This window comes from Podarcis bocagei (assembly GCF_964188305.1).
Source record: "Podarcis bocagei genome assembly, chromosome: 9".
Lineage (NCBI taxonomy): Eukaryota > Metazoa > Chordata > Lepidosauria > Squamata > Lacertidae > Podarcis > Podarcis bocagei.
The window spans coordinates 64,575,042-64,595,485 of NC_138134.1; the positions used below are offsets into that span (position 1 = coordinate 64,575,042).

The 20,444-nt window shown below is 46.2% G+C and overlaps 3 protein-coding genes across 5 annotated transcripts in view; 2 read left to right on the forward strand and 1 right to left on the reverse strand.

Moving 5' to 3' along the window:
• The window catches only part of LOC308594167 (E3 ISG15--protein ligase HERC5-like), a 39,829-nt gene that overhangs the window by 9,285 nt on the left and 10,100 nt on the right, over positions 1-20,444 (reverse strand). The window contains exons 7-16 of one of the 3 annotated variants that reach the window (XM_081206982.1): positions 16,831-16,964; positions 15,450-15,523; positions 13,678-13,781; positions 12,364-12,423; positions 11,200-11,305; positions 10,005-10,188; positions 8,415-8,578; positions 7,011-7,109; positions 6,591-6,683; positions 6,402-6,506 (exon numbers count right to left, since the gene is read on the reverse strand). In XM_081206982.1, coding sequence (XP_081063108.1) covers positions 6,402-6,506; positions 6,591-6,683; positions 7,011-7,109; positions 8,415-8,578; positions 10,005-10,188; positions 11,200-11,305; positions 12,364-12,423; positions 13,678-13,781; positions 15,450-15,523; positions 16,831-16,964 — 1,123 coding nt within the window. Of the gene's footprint in view, positions 1-6,401; positions 6,507-6,590; positions 6,684-7,010; positions 7,110-8,414; positions 8,579-10,004; positions 10,189-11,199; positions 11,306-12,363; positions 12,424-13,677; positions 13,782-15,449; positions 15,527-16,830; positions 16,965-20,444 lie in introns of all 3 variants that reach the window. The other 2 variants (XM_081206983.1, XM_081206981.1) reach the window with 2 other exon arrangements.
• On the forward strand, positions 1,289-3,128 carry PYURF (PIGY upstream open reading frame; the record flags this gene model as incomplete). Its single annotated transcript, XM_081207490.1, has 2 exons — positions 1,289-1,518; positions 2,987-3,128. The coding sequence occupies exons 1-2, from the start codon at positions 1,304-1,306 to the stop codon at positions 3,126-3,128; spliced, it is 357 nt and encodes a 118-aa protein (XP_081063616.1). The 5' UTR covers positions 1,289-1,303.
• Positions 3,172-3,460, forward strand: PIGY (phosphatidylinositol glycan anchor biosynthesis class Y; the record flags this gene model as incomplete). Its single annotated transcript, XM_081207499.1, has 1 exon — positions 3,172-3,460. One exon carries the CDS (start codon positions 3,172-3,174, stop codon positions 3,385-3,387), a length of 216 nt encoding a protein of 71 aa, XP_081063625.1. The 3' UTR covers positions 3,388-3,460.

Sequence of the window (20,444 nt, forward strand, 5' to 3'; positions counted from 1 at the left end):
GCTGCCATGTTCTGCAGCAGCTGTGGCCTCCAAACCAACCTCAAGGGCAGCTGCATAGAGCCTCTTGCAGAGTAACCAAACTTTGAGGTGACCAATGCATGGACAATGGTGGTCCAGCTTTCTCAATCCAGGAATGACTGCAGCCATCTTAGCAAAATCACTTGGTAAAAACATTTTTTTTACCAATTAGCTGTGCCTCCTGTGACAGAGTGGGGTGCAAGAGCACTGTGCAGATGTAAAACTGTCTGAATTGTCGTGACTCCCCTTAAGCCAGCTGAAATTGGAAGAGGCTTGATTGATTTCAGGGATGCGGAAAGCGTGGCTCCAAAAATTCCCATAACCCAAACCAATGACCTTGCAAGCTATGGCTGATGTGAATTGGGATCCAACCACATCTGGAGGGACACGACTTCCCCATCCATGGATTAAATCGATTTTGCATAAATTGTGCTATCTGATCGTACAAAGGTTTACTCAGAATAAGCCCCACTCATATCAGAAGGACTTGCTCCCATGTAAAGCTGCAATCCTTGACTGTAGCTACTCAGGTATTGAGGATCCGAGCCTAGGTTTGTTTACCCAGAAATAATAAGTCCTCCTCTCTTCATTCATTTTGAAGTATGGTTGCAATGCCCTGCACATCTGGGAGAAAGACCCATTTACGTAAATCAGTGGGGCAAACTTTGGAAGGAACATGCCTAGGATCTGCCACGTTTATGCACAGGATTGCAGCGGCGGAGCCCCAGTCGAATGCATGCACGTTTACTCAGAAGTTCCAGGGGGTTCCAAGAGGCTTCCTGAAAAGCAAGCCCGCATTGGGATTTGCAGCCACGATCCCCTGCGCGCATCTTACTCAAAGTCAACGAAGCTTCCTTGCAAGTAAACGCACAAATGCAGCAGCCACGATCCTCTGCGTGCATCTTACTCCAAGTCAACGAAGCTTCCTTGCAAGTAAACGCACAAATGCAGCAGCCACGATCCCCTGCATGCATCTTACTCCAAGTCAACGAAGCTTCCTTGCAAGTAAATGCACAAATGCCCAGCGCTTTACTCTGAAAGGCGTCCTCTACAAAAGTTTCCACAGCGTACTACTTTGCAGCGTATGCAGTCCTTCAGCACCACCTAGCAGTCGCGCGATCGACTACGAGGAACCTACTACGCGGACTCCCTCTCTCCCCCTATGTGACAACAGCAGCAGCGATCGCCTGACCCAGGAAACGATTCTGCCCAAGCCGGATTCCCTTCCTGGCTGGCCTCGGCGCTGCAGAGACGGAAGCGCAGCGTCAGGGCGCAGCTGCAGATCATGCAAGCCTTGCCCGGGCTCCGGCTCCTGATTCGCCTTCCGCGCTGGGGGCAGGCGGCGCGAGCGGCACCGGCGCGAGCAGCGGCCCGGCGCGCGTGGTGCTCCGCGGCCGAGAGCGAGGACAAGGCGGGCGGCGCCCAAGGACAGCAGCGCCCGCCCTTCGACCCTGGCCTGCTGGAGATCCTCGCGTGCCCCTTGTCCAAGAAGCCGCTCAGGTTAGCCGGCTGCCTTTGCGTTGATTTCTACACCTCTGCAAAGGCCTTTGTCATTCTGCTTCCAGACGTTCTTGCAACCCGGGTCCCTCGCTTGAATTTTAAACCCGTGTCGCCGACAGCTGCCCTTCTCCGCTTGCGTCCTTCCCTTTCCGAATGCACCTTCCACCTTGCCCTCGCCTCCTTTTTATTGCTTTCTTATTTATTAGATTTAGTAGGCCGCCCTTCATCGGTTTCTGCAAAAAGCGGTTTCTTGGTATAAATTTCTCGAGCGCCTTTGGCTTAAATGTTAACGTGCGCGCGCGCAATGCAATGCAATGCGCGGTTAGGATATGGCACTTTAGAAAGGACGTAGCGTTTCACAGGCGCCATCTTGCTGCAAGTTCTTACAACAGCCCTGCAGGGGTAGCCCAGCATTATATCCATATTGCAGGTGGAGAACTGAGGCCAAGAGAGAATAGTTTTTCTAAGGCCAGGAGCTTCTGGGGAACTCCTGTAGGACAAGATCAGTAAAGGGAAGGGTAAGGTTTCCTGAGAGGTAACACTGCAGTGTAAAATCACGCGACAGTGACATGCCTATTCTAGAACATTCGGTTCGCACATGGCAACAGGGAGGCCCAACTGATCTGACCTGCATCTTTCTGAAAGTGCAGCAAACCTCCTCCCACCCCCCATATTGTTGGGGGAGGAGCCTTCAGCAAATGCAGAAAATGTTCTTATAAGATGTGAAATTGTAAGCCGCTGGCTTACCAAACATGATGACCATAACATATCGGAATAATAAGTTGCCCATTATGCGTTCTTTCTATAGTATTAGCATTTGGCATTATAATCTGTTTTTAGGAGGTCTACACCACAGAGTCTAGGACTTGCCGATCAGAAGGTTGGCGGTTTGAATCCCCGCGACGGGGTGAGCTCCCGTTGCTCGGTCCCTGCTCCTGCCAACCTAGCAGTTCAAAAACACGAAGTGCAAGTAGACAAATAGGTACCGCTCCGGCGGGAAGGTAAATGGAGTTTCCGTGCGCTGCTCTGGTTCGCCAGAAGCGGCTTAGTCATGCTGGCCACATGACCCGGAAGCTGTACGCCGGCTCCCTCGGCCAATAAAGTGAGATGAGCGCTGCAAGCCCAGAGTCATCCGTGACTGGACCTAATGGTCAGGGGTCCCTTTACCTTTATTTGTTTTTAGGCACCAGGCAAAAATGTTTTTATTCACCCAAGCTTAGGGACCTTAATTTTCTGGTTATATTTTAGTGGGATGGAGTTGTGTTGGATCATTCTCACGTCTGTATCTATATATATATCTGTATCTATATCTAGATACAGATATAGATATATAATTGGTGAGCATTTTAGGTTGTTTTTACTCATTTTTAGTTTTGGTTTTGAGTTTGCCTTTCTGTAAATAATAATATACTTTACACCAGTGAAAGCCGTAAGTCTGACCTATGCAGTATTTGCTTATATTTACTAGGTACGAAGAATCCACCAATGAACTAATTAACGAAGAACTGGGTATTGCCTACCCCATCACTGATGGCATTCCTAATATGATACCCCAGGCTGCAAGGATGATTGGCAAAGAGAAGCAGGAAGAGGAGCCTGGGCAGACCTAGACGATTATCTTTGGGCGTAAAGACAAGCACAAGCGGAAGAAGAATGTTCCTGTCACTCCCTACGATGACCGTGCTCATCCCACTCTTGTCTTTGGCGGGTCTGTTTTACTCGGCCAGCGTGGATGAAAACTTTCCCCAGGGCTGCACTAGCACAAGCAGTTTGTGTTTCTACAGCCTGCTCCTTCCGGTTACGATCCCAGTTTATGTGTTCTTCCACCTTTGGACCTGGATGGGCCTTAAACTCTTCCGCCACAACTAGGTTAGGCTCGGAAGTGCGCCGGGCCTCTTGGGGTGCGGGTCTCGAATAAAGAATGTAGTTTTGGCTTTCTTTATCCACGGCTAATGTTTTGTCCCAAGGCTCTGAAATGATCAGCTAGGAGCAGTGTGCGCTAAGCTTGCTTGGATAAGGTTTAAATGCCTGTTGGAACATTACACACTAAGTTAGCCGATGAAGCGGTTAAGGGAGCGAGGCAGGCGAGCCTTGTGTCGACAGCATCTCATGCATTCTTCATTTCCTTTCTGACACACGCACAAGAGGACAGCTGCTGTAGGGGGTCGGCTTGTGTGAATGGGGCGACGGGAGATGCAGTCATGCATCCTTTCTGGTCCCTGGGGCAGGGGAAAGCTCTGTGCAGAGCTGTACAGTGGTACCACGGGTTAAGTACTTAATTCGTTCCTGAGGGCTGTTCTTAACCTGAAACTGTTCTTAACCTTAAGCGCCACTTTAGCTAATGGGGTCTCCTGCTGCCGCTGCACCACCGGAGCATGATTTCTGTTCTTATCCTGAAGCAAAGTTCTTAACCCGAGATACTATTTCTGGGTTAGCAGAGTCTGTAACCTGAAGCGTATGTAACCTGAAGCATATGTAACCCTAGGTACCACTGTATAATGGTCACATGTTACCTAATGCTGACAAGCAGTGCATTGCCTAGAGCAGGCTCCCTCAAACTTGGACCTCCAGATGTTTTTTGGCCTACAACTCCCATGATCCCTAGCTAGCAGGACCAGTGGTCAGGGATGATGGGAATTGTAGTCTCAATCTGGAGGGCTGAGTTTGAGGAAGCCTGACCTAGTGTGTGCTCTAGATGCAAAATATTTCTGTGGCAGAAGGGTCTTGCATACAGGAATTAGATACTGTAAGAGATGGCTCCAGGTGTGCCAACTCTTGAATTCTCAGGTTATTGTCTATCTAATAGTAAACATGGTGATAATGGCTAAGGCTCGGGGTTTCTCTCACTCTTAAAAGCTGCGCTGTTGTCACACGTACATCTTTGGATTCATGCATGCAGCAGATTTGAGATTCTGACACCTGAGCTAGTGTAGATTAAAATGACATTGAATAGCAGGTAAAGTACCCATGAAAACAAATGCACTGCTTAGTATTGTACTTTGAGTTTGCTTTAAAGAAGGCTGCCTGTCTTTTTATTCTATTCATGTATCTTCTTCTCTGGTGATCACTCATAGTCGAGTAAGATTGTCTTCTATAAACACGGTTTTAAAAGTGAGGCCGTAAGTGACTGTGGAGGCCAATTCTGGATCCACACATCCTTCTACAGTGGGGACATTGGTTTCTGGGCAGGAGTTGATCACGGTATGGATTTGCCAAGCATGCCTTCTTCTTAGCACATTTCTCCCTTGCGTCCTGAGTTTGAATGTCTTCAAAGCCCATGGCACCTTTGGTAAAGGCTGTTCTCCAACTGGAGCGCTCGCAGGCCAGTGTTTCCCAGTTGTCAGTGTTTATGCTACATTTTTTTAGATTTGACTTGAGACAGCCTTTAAACCTCTTTTGTTGACCACCAGCATTACACTTTCCAATTTTAAGTACGGAATAGAGTAGTTGCTTTGGAAAACGATCATCAGGCATCCGCACAACATGACCAGTCCAATGAAGTTGGTGTTGAAGAATCATTGCTTCAACACTGGTGATCTTTGCTTCTTCCAGTACACTGATATTAGTACACCTGTCTTCCCAAGTGATGTGTAAAATTTTTCGGAGACACCATTGATGAAATCCTTCAAGGAGTTGGATTCATGTATACAATACAGTGGTGCCTCGCAAGACGAAATTAATTCGTTCCGCAAGTTTTTTCTTCTTGCGAGTTTTTCGTCTTGCGATGCACGGTTTCCCATAGGAATGCATTGAAAATCAATTAATGCGTTCCTATGGAAACCACCTTCAGACCAGGTCCGGGGACAGTCTGTCCCCCGACCTCTTCTGAAGGCTGGGGGGGGGACAAGGGCTTTTATTCCCACCCCCAGCATTTTAAAAAACCCCGGGACAGCGGAGGACTTCTCTGCTGTCCGGGGCGATCTTAAAATGCTGGCGGGCGGCATTTTAAAATCGCCCGGGACAGCGGAGGACTTCTCCGCTGTCCGGGGCGATGTAAAAGCCCCTGGGAAGGCAGGCAGGGGGGGGACAAAGACTTTTGCCCCCCGCCCGCCTTCAGAAGAGGTCCTGGACCTCTTCTGAAGGCGGGCAGGGGGCGAAAGTCTTTGCCCCCCCCCGCCTGCCTTCAAAAGCTGTCCGGGACAGCGGAGAAACGCGCTGCCTTTCTGCGCTCTCCCGGGAAGGCAGGCAGGGGGGAGCAAAGACTTTCGCCCCCCGCCCGCCTTCAGAAGAGGTCCAGGACCTCTTCTGAAGGCGGGCGGGGGGCGAAAGTCTTTGCTCCCCCCCCCGCCTGCCTTCAAAAGCCGTCCGCGATAGCGGGAAGCGCTTCCCTGCTATCCCGGACTGCTTTTAAAATGCTGGCGGTGCGGAGCAAAGCCTTTCGGCCCCCGCCGGCCTTCCTGGACCTCTTCTGAAGGCCGGAGGGGGGGGAAAGGCTTTGCTCCCCACCACCAGCATTTAAAAGAGGTCCCCGGAGAATTCCATATGGGCTTTCTTCTTGCGAAGCAAGCCCATAGGGAAATTCGTCTTGCGAAGCGCCTCCAAAACGGAAAACCCTTTCGTCTTGCGGGTTTTCCGTCTTGCGAGGCATTCGTCTTGCTGGGCACCCCTGTACCCTTGACTAACAACTCAGTTTCCTTAGTGATCACTTGTGCATATTCTATGCTGAAATTGCAATGCTTCTTTATACCTGTTGGCTAAAGTCCACTGTTCTGTTCCCATAGAAGTAGCTTAGTGACACAACAAGGTGCAAGTGTATTGTCCACATGGATCTCACCTCTAAAAATCTGGGAATATGTATGCAGTCTTTTGATCATAAATACTCACAATGCACCTAAATGAATGTTCCACAGTCATGAGTATAGGTATGAAATTTGGTTTCTTACCCTAAGGGCTTGGTGATCTCTGTTTGCATTTCTTAAACTCTGCCAGGTATCCTGTACCAGATGTTGTCTCCTTACAAGTAGTTCACTGGTCATGCCAAAATTTGCCTATGAGGATACAAACATTGGTGTTACTAGTTGTTAGTGTTTTGCGACCCTACATGCTATGTAATATTTTTGGGGTATACATACCCTCATCTTTAGAGTGTTGCATGCTGCTTCATGCAGGAAAACCTTACCTTCCATCTCAAAGATAAAAGGGAACGCAAAGAGTTCTCTGAGCAACTGAAATGACACAGAGAAGTAATTTACAACATGAGATAAAAGTATTTAAAAATCAGTATGAAGAAAGTGGAGAATATGGAAACATGGCTCTATTCTCTGAAGATTAAATACATTTTGTTCCAAATGTAAAATTAGCACTTTAATTTTTGCCCTTCTCAAAAAAAGCATCTGCCAATTACTGATTTTTAAAAATATAACTTCCTGGTGAGGATGTAAAGGAAGTTTGGTTTATCCAGAGAGAGAGAGAGACTTTCTTTTCTTTTTTCTATACACTGGAAAACAACTTCGAGATGGCAAGAGTAACATAACACTTGAATGTTAAACTACCTCAGCTCCTTTAAGAATATCTGGAAAAGCCAGCATTTTCATCACTTCAGGGATGTGGAAGTTGCTTTCCTGGATTCTGAAGCTTCTTCTACAATTTACCTGCATTTGTAAGTGTAGGGTTAAAAACCAAAATTAGCCAATTACAAAAGAAAGACACCATAACTTAGTAGCTTCAATTAATACAAAAATAAAACCAGCTAACCAACTCATAAGAATATAGGAAATATATGGATGTACAGTGGTACCTTGGGTTAAGAACTTAATTCGTTCTGGAGGTCAGTTTTTAACCTGAAACTGTTTTTAACCTGAAGCACCACTTTCGCTAATGGGGCCTCCCGCCGCTGCAGCGCAATTTCTGTTCTCATCCTGAAGCAAAGTTCTTAACCCGAGGTACTATTTCTGGGTTAGCGGAGTCTGTAACCTGAAGCGTCCGTAACCTGAAGCGTCTGCAACCCGAGGTACCACTGTAGTAAGGTGAGCTTTGTAGGGAGTTTCAAAGAGTTCGTCCAGCTATTGGGAAGACATTAGTTCCAAGTCCAACCAATGTACCCCCCCAAAAGCAGTAGATTCTCACACCCTGAGCAGGGATTCCCCTGCTGAATTCAGATTTCACATTTCCAAGGTGGTGGATGAAGTTTCTGCCCCACCTCAAGACTTCCTGATAGCAGCTGGTTACTGAATGGAGTAGTCACCATGCAGAAGCTATTCTGAGCAAGATCCTCTTGGCTTTTTAAAGACGTAGACTGTTCTAGACATGCCACAGTGTGTCTATTAGTAGGAAAGTTAAAAGACTTTACTGCTATACTTCCTAATGGAGGGGTATGCCAAAGAGATTCAGGATGTGGTCCTCAGCCTCCTCTGCTTCCACCATGGGGACGAGAAAGAACAGTGAGGTGCCAAGCGAATGGCCCATCAATTTACAGTGTTTAGGCATCAGTGTGTATACTCAAGACTAGCTCTGTTTGCTTCAACATTGACCAGCAGGCAGCACCCGCACTTCCAGACAGGATCTCCCCAACTCCACCTAGAAATGCTGGGGACTGACACTGGGACCATTTACATGGTTTATAGTAATATAATGTAATAATAATAATTTATTATTTATACCCCGCCCATCTGGCTGGGTTTCCCCAGCCACTCTGGGCGGCTTCCAGCGAAACATTAAAATACAATAATTCATCAAATATTAAAAAGCTTCCCTAAACAGGGCTGCCTTCAGATGTCTTCTAAAAGTCAGATAGTTGTTTATTTCTTTGGCGTTTGATGGGAGGGCGTTCCACAGGGTGGGCGCCACAACCAAGAAGGCCCTCTGCCTGGTTCCCTGGTTTACAATTACAGCTGGTCCCTTCACCAGTTAGATCTCTCATGTGACGCCTCACGCCTTCATTTCAAGCGCTTCCCTACCTCATAAAGCATTCGGAGGACATGGAGAAGCAAAACAACTTGGAGTGTTTCCTCAGGATATCTTCTACGTTTAATGAGAGAAGACAGCTTGGCAGTGGCAAGCCTCTGATAAATGCACACCAGATCCTTGAAGAAGGCAATTTCTAGGTTGGCCCACAAAGATTCTGTAAAGAAATAAACTTCTGTTGTCTTAGTTTATTCCTAGACTACCCTTCTTCCCAGAGTGGTTTACAGCATAGTCAAATACCTAAATACAACAATAAATCTAAAAAAAAATTAAAAACCACCTGCTTAAAACAACAACCAAATCACTTCCATGATGCAGCAGACAAAAACCCCAAAACTATAAAAAGGCACAGAATTTCCTTCAGACCCCGAAAGACAGAACAGGTGTGTCTTTAGACGATGCCAAACCATGGAAAGGGACAAGTATTGGGCCTCCCCAGACCAATGCATGATTATAACACATTAGTGGTAAATTTATTCTGCTTTAGCTTGTTCTGAGGTGTTCCCACAATGCTAGCGCATTACTGCTCTCTGGAGAGGTAACAGAACAGCAAAAGCAGTAGAAAAGAATAAACCACTTGTGGTTTGAAAAAGTTAAAGGATTTTAACAGAAAGTTACAGGGTATGTGCACTGATGGGAAATGAAGCCGCGTGGCCATTCTGCAACTTTCACAGGCGCAAACGGTATTGAAAGTAGGCCTGCGTATGACCTCCCTGACAGCATCACAAATGCACAATACAAAGGGCATCTGGAGGGCATGTAGGGAGGGAATTCCACAAACGGGGTGATGCCACAGAGAAGGCCCTGCCTACAAAATAGGCCATGCCCATTGGTGGGGCCACAAGCAAGACCTCCCCAAAAGACCTCATGGCTCTGGAGAGGTACAGTGGTGCCTCGCAAGACGAAAATGCGTTCTGTGATTCTCTTCGTCTAGTGGTTTTTTCGTCTTGCGAAGCAAGCCCATTGAAGGATTAGCGGATTAGCGCTATTAGCGGCTTTTAGCGGCTTATCTGCTGATCGGATCAGCTGATAAGCGGCTTAGCGGCTTAGAAAAAGGGGGGGAGGAAAAAAACCAGCAGGAACTCGCAAGACATTGTCGTCTTGCGAAGCAAGCCCATAGGAAATTCGTTTTGCAAAGCACCTCCAAAACAGAAAACTCTTTCGTCTAGCGAGTTTTCCGTCTTGCGAAGCATTCGTCTTGCGGGGCACCACTGTATGTACTGGAGGCTGGTGCCCATTGGGACTGGCAGGGCGAAAGGCAGGGGGCCCAAACAGTAGTTGGAGCCAGAGCCAACTTCTTTTGGTTCTGTCTGCATCCCAGCTGAGTTCTACAAGGGAAATGCTGAATCTTCAGATTGGGCGCTGCTCAGTCCTCAACTTCCAGAAGCCCACTTACTCAAGAGCCTTTCAGAATGCGTTTAGAACAGGGATGGAGAACCTGTAGCCTCCAGATGTTGTTGAATTGTAGCCCCAAGCATCCCTGAGCACTGGCCTGGCTGGTGCTGATGGGAGGTGTGGCCCATCAACATGCTCCCCACCTCTGGAATGAAGCGAAGTTACCAAGCTTAGTGAACCCGCCTCACCAAGCAATTGCTTCTCTTTCTGTGGGCGAAACCATATGGCTTGTGCCAGTTCAAGGAGGAGATGATCTGACTGGCTGTCCTGCCTCCGTAAGAGTATGGGCACAATGAGGAAGACTCTGAGCGCTTCAGGAGAGCCAGGGAAGTCAAGGACAGACTGCAGGAGTATCTTTAGGGCATTTATCACCTTGAAGAGATGAAGGAAGAATATAAAAGTTAAACGCTTACTTTCTTGTAGTAAGTTTAGTTCAACAGAAGGAAACAAACTTCATTTTGCTTCAGCATAAACTACCAGAGGTAGACCCAAGAGTCTTTGGTGCACCATTCCAGCTGGATAGCTCAGTTGGTTAGAGCGTGGTGCTGATAATGCCAAGGTTGCAGGCTTGATTCCCGTATGGGACAACTGCAAATTCCTGCATTGCATGGGATCCAACTCTACAAATCTATGGTTCCATGTCATAGTCTTCAGTAACTTTAGCCTGAGAAACAGCAAAACTCAGAAACCAGTAAGGGGATATTTTGCTTTCCCAGGTCATTCTGCAGCCAGCCTGAAAGATGACATTCTTCACCAAAGGGAGACCTAGAACCCATCAAGAAGTTTGATTCTATTAGTTTAGGGTTAGATTGAGACAATGGTTTCTTGTCCCAATGCAGGTGTATTAACACAGCAAAGCTAAGATGACTCTGCTGGCTGCCACCAACTACTGCTGCTGTGAATGATCACTATGTGTACCTTCTATAAATGTAAGCTTACACAAAATCGTTGAAGACAGTACTTTTGTATTTAATGGATATTTGGTCCCAGCTCTTACCATTATTTTTCTCCATAGTGAGAGTGTGTGCACGCACATGCGCGCTCCATGTTGACTATCCCAGTCCTAGACAAGCTTTCCCAACATGGTGCCCTCAAGATGTTGCCAGGCTACAATTCCCATCATCCCAGACCACTGGCCATGCTGGCTGGGCCCATGGGAGTCATATTCTAAAACATCTGGAAGCACCAGCCTGGAGAAGGCTGTCCTAGAACTAAACCAATACTATCCTACATCCTGAAATTCTTGTGAAAACCTTGGTAATAGTGGTTTCCTTGTAACAGTCATATAAGTAGGCTTGTCTGCTCTTACATTATTTCTTTGGAAACTACTGCCTTTGGATAAAAATCAAGAAACACTGTTTGCCTCTGCATTCCATATCTTACCGCTGTGAAGACTTTAGGCTTAGTAGAAATCTTCTCATGGAAAAGTAACACAGCGGACACGTCCACAGCCGCAACCTCCTGAGAAGTCCTGAAATGTTTCGCTCTGCTAGAAAGAAACAGGCAGATCACAATCCCTTCCCTTGTTTGTGGAAATCTGCAAACTGCGTAAACTTTCAGCTATATGTGGGTGTGAATATCTGAAAGGGGCTCTAGTTAGCTTTGTGTTTAGCACATTCTCCCTAGTTTATAAATTTGGATCTAGGTGGCTTTAAAAGAGGATTAGACACAATTCATGGAGGAGAGGAATATTGATGGCTACTAGCCATAATTTCTATGTTCTACCTTCACTGTTGAAGGCAGTATGCCCCTGAATGCCAATTGCTGAAAACTGTCAAATAACCAACCTCCTATAACCAACATGCTTAAGTCGAATTAATGCATGAAGGGGTTAATGCCATAGAGTAAGCTGTCCTACCAGGCTTAGTTAGGTCACTCCCCCTCTCCTTGGGAGGAAGGTAATCAAACCTATTGTTCCCCTTCAGTCTACCAAAGAAGCTCAGCATGTAAAGAAGGTTGAGCTGGTTGCCCCAACCAAGCTCAGACTCCACGGATCTCACAAGCTATTTTTGCAATTCCTATACCCATAAATTAGGAACTTTCACCAGTGTAACTAAGCTCAGTTTTACTGCCTGTGCAACCTTTTCTGAATGCTGTATGGAAAATCATGTGAATCTGACCTTTGGGGAGTTTGTAAGTACACCATTTTAAGCTTACCAAATGTGTGGTCTTTTTCTATGCTAAGGGAAGAGGGATGTTTTGGAACTCACAAGGGCATATTTTAAATGTCTAACAGCCAAACTTTATTTGGCTGCATATTTTGTGATTTTTAAATCTCTGCTGGGGTTCTCTCACTAGAGTACTTGCCCCAAACCTGAATCTTGGCATCCAGAAATTTTCCTTTTAGACCTATTTTATTTTTCCTCGCCACCAACAGGAATCACAAGCGGGGAAAGTGTTGTTGCCCTTGGGTCCCGCTTCCAGGCCTCCCACAGGAATCTGGGTAGCCACGGTGAGAACGAAATGCTAGACTAGATGGACCACTGGCCTCATTCATCAAGCTCTTCTTGTGTCCTTACGACTGGTCCTCAAATGAGTGCCATTTACCTCTTTTCCACGAAGCTTCCGTTGATGCAAGCTGCTGAGGAGAAGATCAACTTTACATCCCTGTTTGTTGGAAAGGAAGAAAGTGATCTTTCAGACTTTGCTTTGAGAAACTGACTCGCAACAGAGGTACAACTGGACAAAGGACATCTGATTTAAGTTTTAAGCTTCCTGATGAGTCCCTCTTTGCAGGACAAGGATTCACCCTCTCTCCCCCAGCTATAGTGAGAATAATAATAATAATAATAAATTTTATTTATACTCTGCCCTCCTCGGCCAGAGCCGGGCTCAGGGCAGCTAACACCAGTAAAATTACAGTAAAAACATAATAGGAAAAAACCACCAATTTAAAATACAGGTTAAAACGCAATTTAAAATGCAGCCTCATTTTAAAAGTAGCCCATAGATCAAAACCATAAGGGGAGGGAAACATAAGGGTCAGACTGAGTCCAAACCAAAGGCCAGGCGGAACAGCTCTGTCTTGCAGGCCCTGCGGAAAGATGTCAAGTCCCACAGGGCCCTAGTCTCTTGTGACAGAGCGTTCCACCAAGTCGGGGCCAATACTGAAAAGGCCCTGGCCCTAGTAAAGACCAATCTAACCACCTTGCGACCTGGGACCTCCAAAATGTTGCGACCTTAAGGTCCTCCGTGGGGCATACCAGAAGAGGTGGTCCCGTAGGTACATGGGTCCTAGGCTGCATAGGGCTTTAAAGGTCAAAACCAGCACCTTAAACCTGACCCTGTACTCCACCGGGAGCCAGTGCAGTTGGTAAAGCACTGGATGAATATGATCCCGCGGCAAGTACCCCGTAAGGAGCATTCTGCACCCGCTGGAGTTTCTGGGTCAGCTTCAAGGGCAGCCCCGCGTAGAGCGAGTTACAATAATCAAGCCTGAAATACAATGCTGAAATTTTCAAAAAGGTGGGAGAGGCGCCACAGCAGCATAAACATGCAGGGAGATTGACAACTGTTACACCACACTTCCCAGGGCATTTCCCATCACTTTCTTTACTGCCCAAAGTCTGTTTGCTTTTTGAGAAAATGGGTTTGTTGTCCACTTTCATTGTGATCAAAGCCCACCCACAAAACAGCAACTGTCTAGAAGTTGCCCCGACAGACTACATCCTTCACCCCAGTGCATTGTGCAACGATGATATAGTGCATAAAACCTGCCTTTTAAATTGGGATTTCTAAGGCTAGCCCCACAAAGTTTAAAATGAGACCGGGGCATGCTTCAAACAAATCTTTCAAAAGTTAACGATGGCTAGATTCCTGCACTTGCTGCATAGTGGGGTGTGTGTGTGTGTATTTACTTACTGTTTCATAGTCTGCCAGCACTTGGGATCCGAATTAGAAACCCACTTCTCTGTCTTTTCCTCCTCCACTCTGGCAATCGTTCGGTTTAAATTTGCGTATGACTTCTGTGCGAAATAAGACAAAAGAACATGAAATTCTCTCAGAAGCCTAGTAAGAGGTCTTCTCTGGTGATCTGTCATTGGGCCAGAGTCCCACAGGAAACAGTGGCTGGGTGAATGTGTGAGAGTCTGTGTCTCTTCCTGAATGTGGGCAATGCAACCAGGATAATGTAAAAATCATGGCATTAGAACAAAGTGAAAAGCTAGACTTTAAACTGCACTGTAGAAAGTTAGGGCAGTTGTCCTCCTTTGAGGAAGGACAGTAACTCAGTGACACAGCACGTTTTTGTTTTGTTTTTTGCATGCAAATGGTTCCTGGTTCAATCCCTAGTGACCTGGAAAAGGTTCTTGCCTGATCGACTGTCAGTGGCTCTGTCTGTCGACAATACGGAGTTAGATGGAACAACAGCCTGGCTTTGTAAAAAGGAGCTTCCTACATTCCCTCATACTGGGTATACTATGGTATATTCAGTAGCTGGGGAAATGCGATTGTTGCTTCAGATGGAAAATGTGATTCTTCCCTCCGATACTGCATTTGCAGAATTTTTGTATATGGAATGTGGTTGGATCAATGCCAAAGACATTCTTGGGTAATGGATGCTGCCGATTGTGTGATCAGGGACAAGCAACGCAACTTTAGCTCCTCTCCACGCTCACATCTGTGTGTGAGAAGTTTATTTCTGTGCCTGAGTGTTCCACCGCTGTCTCACATCAACGGTAAAGCAGTAAGTTAGTCTTTAACAACAACAACATTATAGAACCATTGACTGTACAGAATACATTATTATTGCTATTATATTATATTATATTATATTATATTATATTATATTATTATTATATTATATTAGGATGCGGGTGACACTGTGGGTTAAACCACAGAGCCTAGGGCTTGCCGATCAAAAGGTTGGCAGTTCAAATCCCAGTGACGGGGTGAGCTCCCGTTCCTCGGTCCCTGCTCCTGCCAACCTAGCAGTTCGAAAGCACGTCAAAGTGCAAGTAGATAAATAGGTACCGCTCCAGCGGGAAGGTAAACGGTGTTTCCGTGCGCTGCTCTGGTTTGCCAGAAGCGGCTTAGTCATACTGGCCACATGACCCGGAAGCTGTACGCCGGCTCCCTCGGCCAATAAAGCGAGATGAGTGCCGCAACCCCAGAGTTGTCCGCGACTGGACCTAATGGTCAGGGGTCCCTTTACCTTTTATTGCTATTATTAAAATAGGGGCTGTTATGTGAAGGACAAGACATGGTGAGACAGCAGTTTGCCAGTTGTCTGGATAACCAATAAGATGTTTTGGAACCCTGGATACAACTCTGGGTCCAGATGCGAACAGCTGGCAAAGCAGCATTTCCTACAAAGCCTGGAGTCTTGGACAAATGTTCCCCTTTTCTAATGGCAAGGCTGGCACTGGATGGGATCAAAGCAGAGGAGAGAGACACGCAGCTCTTCAGATGTTGTTGGACCACAACTCCCATCATTCCCTGGTCCCATGCTGAATGGGACTAATGGGAGTTGAGGCCCAACAACATCTGGAGACCCAAAGCTTCCCCATCTCTAGATTAAAGGATGGTTTGTATTTTTTCTGGTAACTACACACAAGCAACCACAACCATAATTCTGGCATTTGCAATTATGCACAACATTCTTTTCGGAGGGGAGATCCTCAAATTTTGCTTACCTTTTCCTTTAAAAGAAGTACAATACTTTGGTTCTCTCCAGCAATGATTTTAACCAGCTCCTCTGACGTGTCCCCTACTGTGACAGATCATAAAGAAGCCATCCATTCAAGTAGCCATCCGTTATTGTTAAGAACTCTTCCATTTGCAACTTGGTATATAGAAGTTTGGCTAGGAAATCTAGCATAGCTAAGTACAGCGAGGAGAGACCTCACACTGTGTCATCTGAATTTAGTTATATAAACCATGAACCACCATAAATAGCTATTTATAACACATTTTGACAGAAAGGAAGAGCTTGCCCATTAAAACTGACAATTATAGATGCAAGTCAAAGAGATGGAGGAGCTTCCAGGTGGCTGTTTATTGTGGGATCAGTGCTCTGTATGCATGCAAGTTTCTTGCAGTATCCGTACAACATCATGGGCATATAGTTAACCACTAGGGACTCAGCTATACAGGTGCAAATAAAACATTTTAAATGTGTTGTAAAGTGCAGTATACAAATGTGACGCTAGCTGGCGATAGTGAGCTATGGCAAATTCAATGTATTTTTCAAAACCTTTTTTAAAAAAGCATATTCACAGCGTTTTTTAACGTGTGTGTAGATTCCACTTACGTGAACAAGCCAGCAAAGCTATAGGTGTGGCAAAATTAGAAGGGTAGTAAAATTCAAAAGCTACCATTAAAATTTTGCCCTGAGGGCCACTCCCTGCTTCCTGCTCCAGTAGGGTATTATCCTGCTACTGTTAGGTGCAACTGGCCCATTTACCCCTTCCCCATAGTCACCCCAATGGCTCTGCACTTTGTTACCATCAGGGAAAGAGAAAATGAAGCGGGACTTCTCCCTGGGCTCAGAGGATGATGTAGCAGCAGCCACTGTTTTTATTGTAGCAGCAGCCACTGTTTTTATTGTAATTTATTGTAAATTAATTTATTGTAATTTACAGTGGGTGACACTGTGGTTTAAACCACAGAGCCTAGGACTTGCCGATCAGAAGGTCGGCGGTTCGAATCCCCACGACGGGGTGTGCTCCTGTTGCTCAATCCCTGCTCCTGCCAACCAAGCAGTTCGAAAGCACATCAAAGTGCAAGTAGATAAATAGGTACCACTCCGGCGGGAAGGTAAACGGTGTTTCCATGCGTTGCTCTGGTTCGCCAGAAGCGGCTTAGTCATGCTGACCACATGACCCAGAAGCTGTACGCCGGCTCCCTCGGCCAATAAAGCGAGATGAGCGCCACAACCCCAGAGTCGGTCACAACTGGACCTAATGGTCAGGGGTCCCTTTACCTTTACCTTACAGATGGTTCTTAAATTTGGAATTTCCTTAATTTGCACAAGGACACAAAGTTCTCCTTAAGGAAACAATAAGCATGATTTACCCCTGTTGAATTCTCTGCCAATAGGAAGAGGTATCAGTCGGTCACATTTCCCTTCCTGTCCAAGCTGCCCTTCTGCTCCAGATCCAAATGAGTAGATTTCCCCCAGGTCCGCGATGTAGACAAGAGTATGCCACCTGTTCACAGAATTAAAGTTGAGTATGTTATGTACTGAAGTTCTCACCCTGGGCCAGCAGGGGGATACTGCAGATAGTTTTCACTCGGGTCCACATATGCAAATAAGGGATTGAAAGTGACGTTCAGTGATTGGATAGTTACAGAAAATGGTTACTGTTGTGTTCTAGTGCAGCTCTATATAAGCAGGCTGGCTGAACCCTTCAGTTCAGTTCTGTTCTGGCCTATGAATAAACAAGAGCTGTTTGAAGAATCGCTGTGTCATCTGATATGTTCACCGACAACTTAACAGATTATGTGCAGAAGTGCAACTGACTCAAGTTGAACCCAGCGGTTGCTTTTAATTTTCCCACTACCATAGGCGCCGACTCCATGGGGCTTGAGGGGGCCCGAGCCCCCTCAAAAATTCGTTTGGGGGGGCTCCGCCCCCCAATAATCTCCGGCACCCCTCCAGCAGAGCGCCATCGCCGCCCCTCCCCCAGCCCAAAATGCACAGGGTCGGGCTGCATGCCTCCTGCCCTCCCTCCCGAGCAAAAGCTCCACCCAATTTCCTTCGGAGCTGATTAATAGGCGCAGCACGCTCTCCCGTATTCGCTCACGAGGAGGCGGAGCCACTTTATTTGCATATTCATAAGCTTATTTATTATTCATGAGCTTTCCCGGCCCCCCCCCCCAATATTTTTTATAAGTCCGCGTCCCTGCCCACTACCTTTGCTTTGGGGGCAGTCATTTTTTATTGGTAGCAATTCCTGATTGGGGGCCAAACACTGCATACTGCCCCACACATGGGGCTGAGCTTCCCCCACCCTGAATTAATGCCTCATGTTCCTCCACCACTCCTCAATAACCACCCAGCTATTTCAAAAACTCCACACAGGAATCTCGTTTTTAAAATTTGCCAAACACAAATTGGCATCTGTAAGGGTGCTCTGCAGTTTGGGTGAGACTTTGAGGCAGCTCTGCCTCTCTTTCAAATCAGAACCAGTGAAGGTGGTGAAGGTCCTGTGTGAGTGTCTAGAGGTGGTTGGAGGATGGATGGCGGCTAACAGATTGAGGTTGAATCCTGACAAGACAGAAGTGCTGTTTTTGGGGACAGGAGGTTGGTGGGTGTGGAGGACTCCCTGGTCCTGAATGGGGTAACTGTGCCCCTGAAGAACCAGGTGCGCAGCCTGGGAGTCATTCTGGACTCACAGCTGTCCATGGAGGCGCAGGTCAATTCTGTGTCCAGGGCAGCTGTTTATCAGCTCCATCTGGTACGCAGGCTGCGACCCTATCTGTGTATAGACTGTCTCGCCAGAGTGGTGCATGCTCTGGTTATCTCTCGCTTGGACTACAGCAATGAGCTCTACGTGGGGCTGCCTTTGAAGGTGACCCGGAAACTACAATTAATCCAGAATGCTAGTCTGGTGACTGGGAGCGGCCACCAAGACCACATAACACCAGTCTTGAAAGACCCATATTGGCTCCCAGGACGTTTCCAAGTACAATTCAAAGTGTTGGTGCTGACCTTTAAAGCCCTAAACGGCCTCTGTCCAGTATATCTAAAGGAGCGTCTCCACCCCCATCATTCTACCCGGACACTGAGATCCAGCGCCGAGGGCCTTCTGGCGGTTCCCTCACTGCGAGAAGCCAAGTTACAGGGAACCAGGCAGAGGGCCTTCTCGGAAGTGGCACCTGCCCTGTGGAACGCCCTCCCACCAGATGTCAAAGAGAACAACAACAACCAGACTTTTAGAAGACATCTGAAGGCAGCCCTGTTTAGGGAAGCTTTTAATGTTTGGTGCATTACTGCATTTTAATATTTTGTTGGAAGCCACCCAGAGTGGCTGGGGAAGCCCAGCCACATGGGCGGGGTATAAATTATTATTGTTATTGTTATTGTTATTATGAGACTGATTAAGGGTGAAGTCAAGCAAGCTGAAGGCCAGTGGTGTGGTGGTACAGAGAGAAACTGTGACCTCATCAACACGTTGCCCAGACCAGGGCTGGATTTAGGTTTGATGAGGCCCTAAGCTACTGAAGGTAATGGGGTCCTTTATATCTCCAGCTGTCCGTTGTCAACAACAAATTGTCGCTGTTTTTTGTGTTGAATATATGCTATATGCTAATTTTTGGACCTAATACGTATCTAAAGCCATTTGCACATAACAAAATATGTATTTTTTCAAAGTGATGGTTGAACTGAAATACAATTAAGAAGAAGAGTATTAATAGTGGATGTAAAATATTTAACATAATTATAGTATTTATCTATAGTATTATAGTAGCAGGTGGAGGTAATAGGGAACTGTACTAGTAAATAATTATATAGGCCTACTAAATAATAAAGATGAATATTTTTTTCCTAAAGTAATTTTATAATGAGATCAAAGTAAATAAATTATGTATTAAATGAACTCAATCAGTAGGCATAAGACTCATACCCTTAGTCTATGCTGCCTGATCATCAGTCTACAAGCACTCTTTAATATTAGGTAACAGGTACAACAGCTTGACCTACATTCAACTGTGCTGCACTGCAGTCTGCAGCTGCATGCTTCATGTTGCCATGCAACCATCCATGCAGAATGTAGGCACCCTATATAGAGAAATGAGCAAACCAGTGATAGTTTAGGGAGCAGGCGGGCCCCATTACTTACATCACAGGAGCCTGCACAACACAAAACACTGTTGCTGTATGTAGGTTTTATTTTATTTGTTTTTTTATCTTATATTTTGGAAAATGTACATCCAGGGGTTTTTTTTCCCTTTAATTTTTTTGGGAGCCCCCCAAGAGAGTGGGGCCCTAAGCTATAGCTTGTTTAGCTTATACGGATATCCAGCACTGACCCAGACTAGGGCTGTGTGGACACTCCTGTTTCCTCTGCATCCAGTGTGCTCCCACCACTGGTTTGGGAAGTGATATGCATATGATTTTCGCCACAATTCATATCTACCCTTTGGGTAGTTTTTTTTAAATGAAATACTGTGTTTTGATGCATTTCTAACCCAAACTAGCTTCAGTCTGAATTGAGAAAAATAACATCCTAGCTGCATTTTAAGCCAGCAACATACGCACAGCCTGACAGATTTACATCAGTCAGTGGCATCAGATAGGCTCTCTGGTGTCACCTGATTTCCTAGGCCAGGAGGATTATAGGCTGTTTTGTGAATACCCCACCTGGAATTGCCCAGAATTTATTCCTCTGGTTGTGGACCCAGTACGCAGGGAATCGGTGCTTGCAGATCCCTAGGGATCCTGGGGTATGCCTTTTTAGAAACTGGCATACTTGTCATTCATATTATTTATTATTACATTTACATCCTATGTTTCCAGAAAGGAGCTCAAAGGTGGCATACATAGTTCTCTGTGCCTCCCTTTTTCTCCCTCTTCATCACAACAACCCTGAGAGGTAGGTTGGGCTGAAAGAAGGTGGTTGGCCTGGGTTCACCCAGTGATCTTCATGATGGACTAGGATCTCGAACTCGGGTCTCCCGGGTCC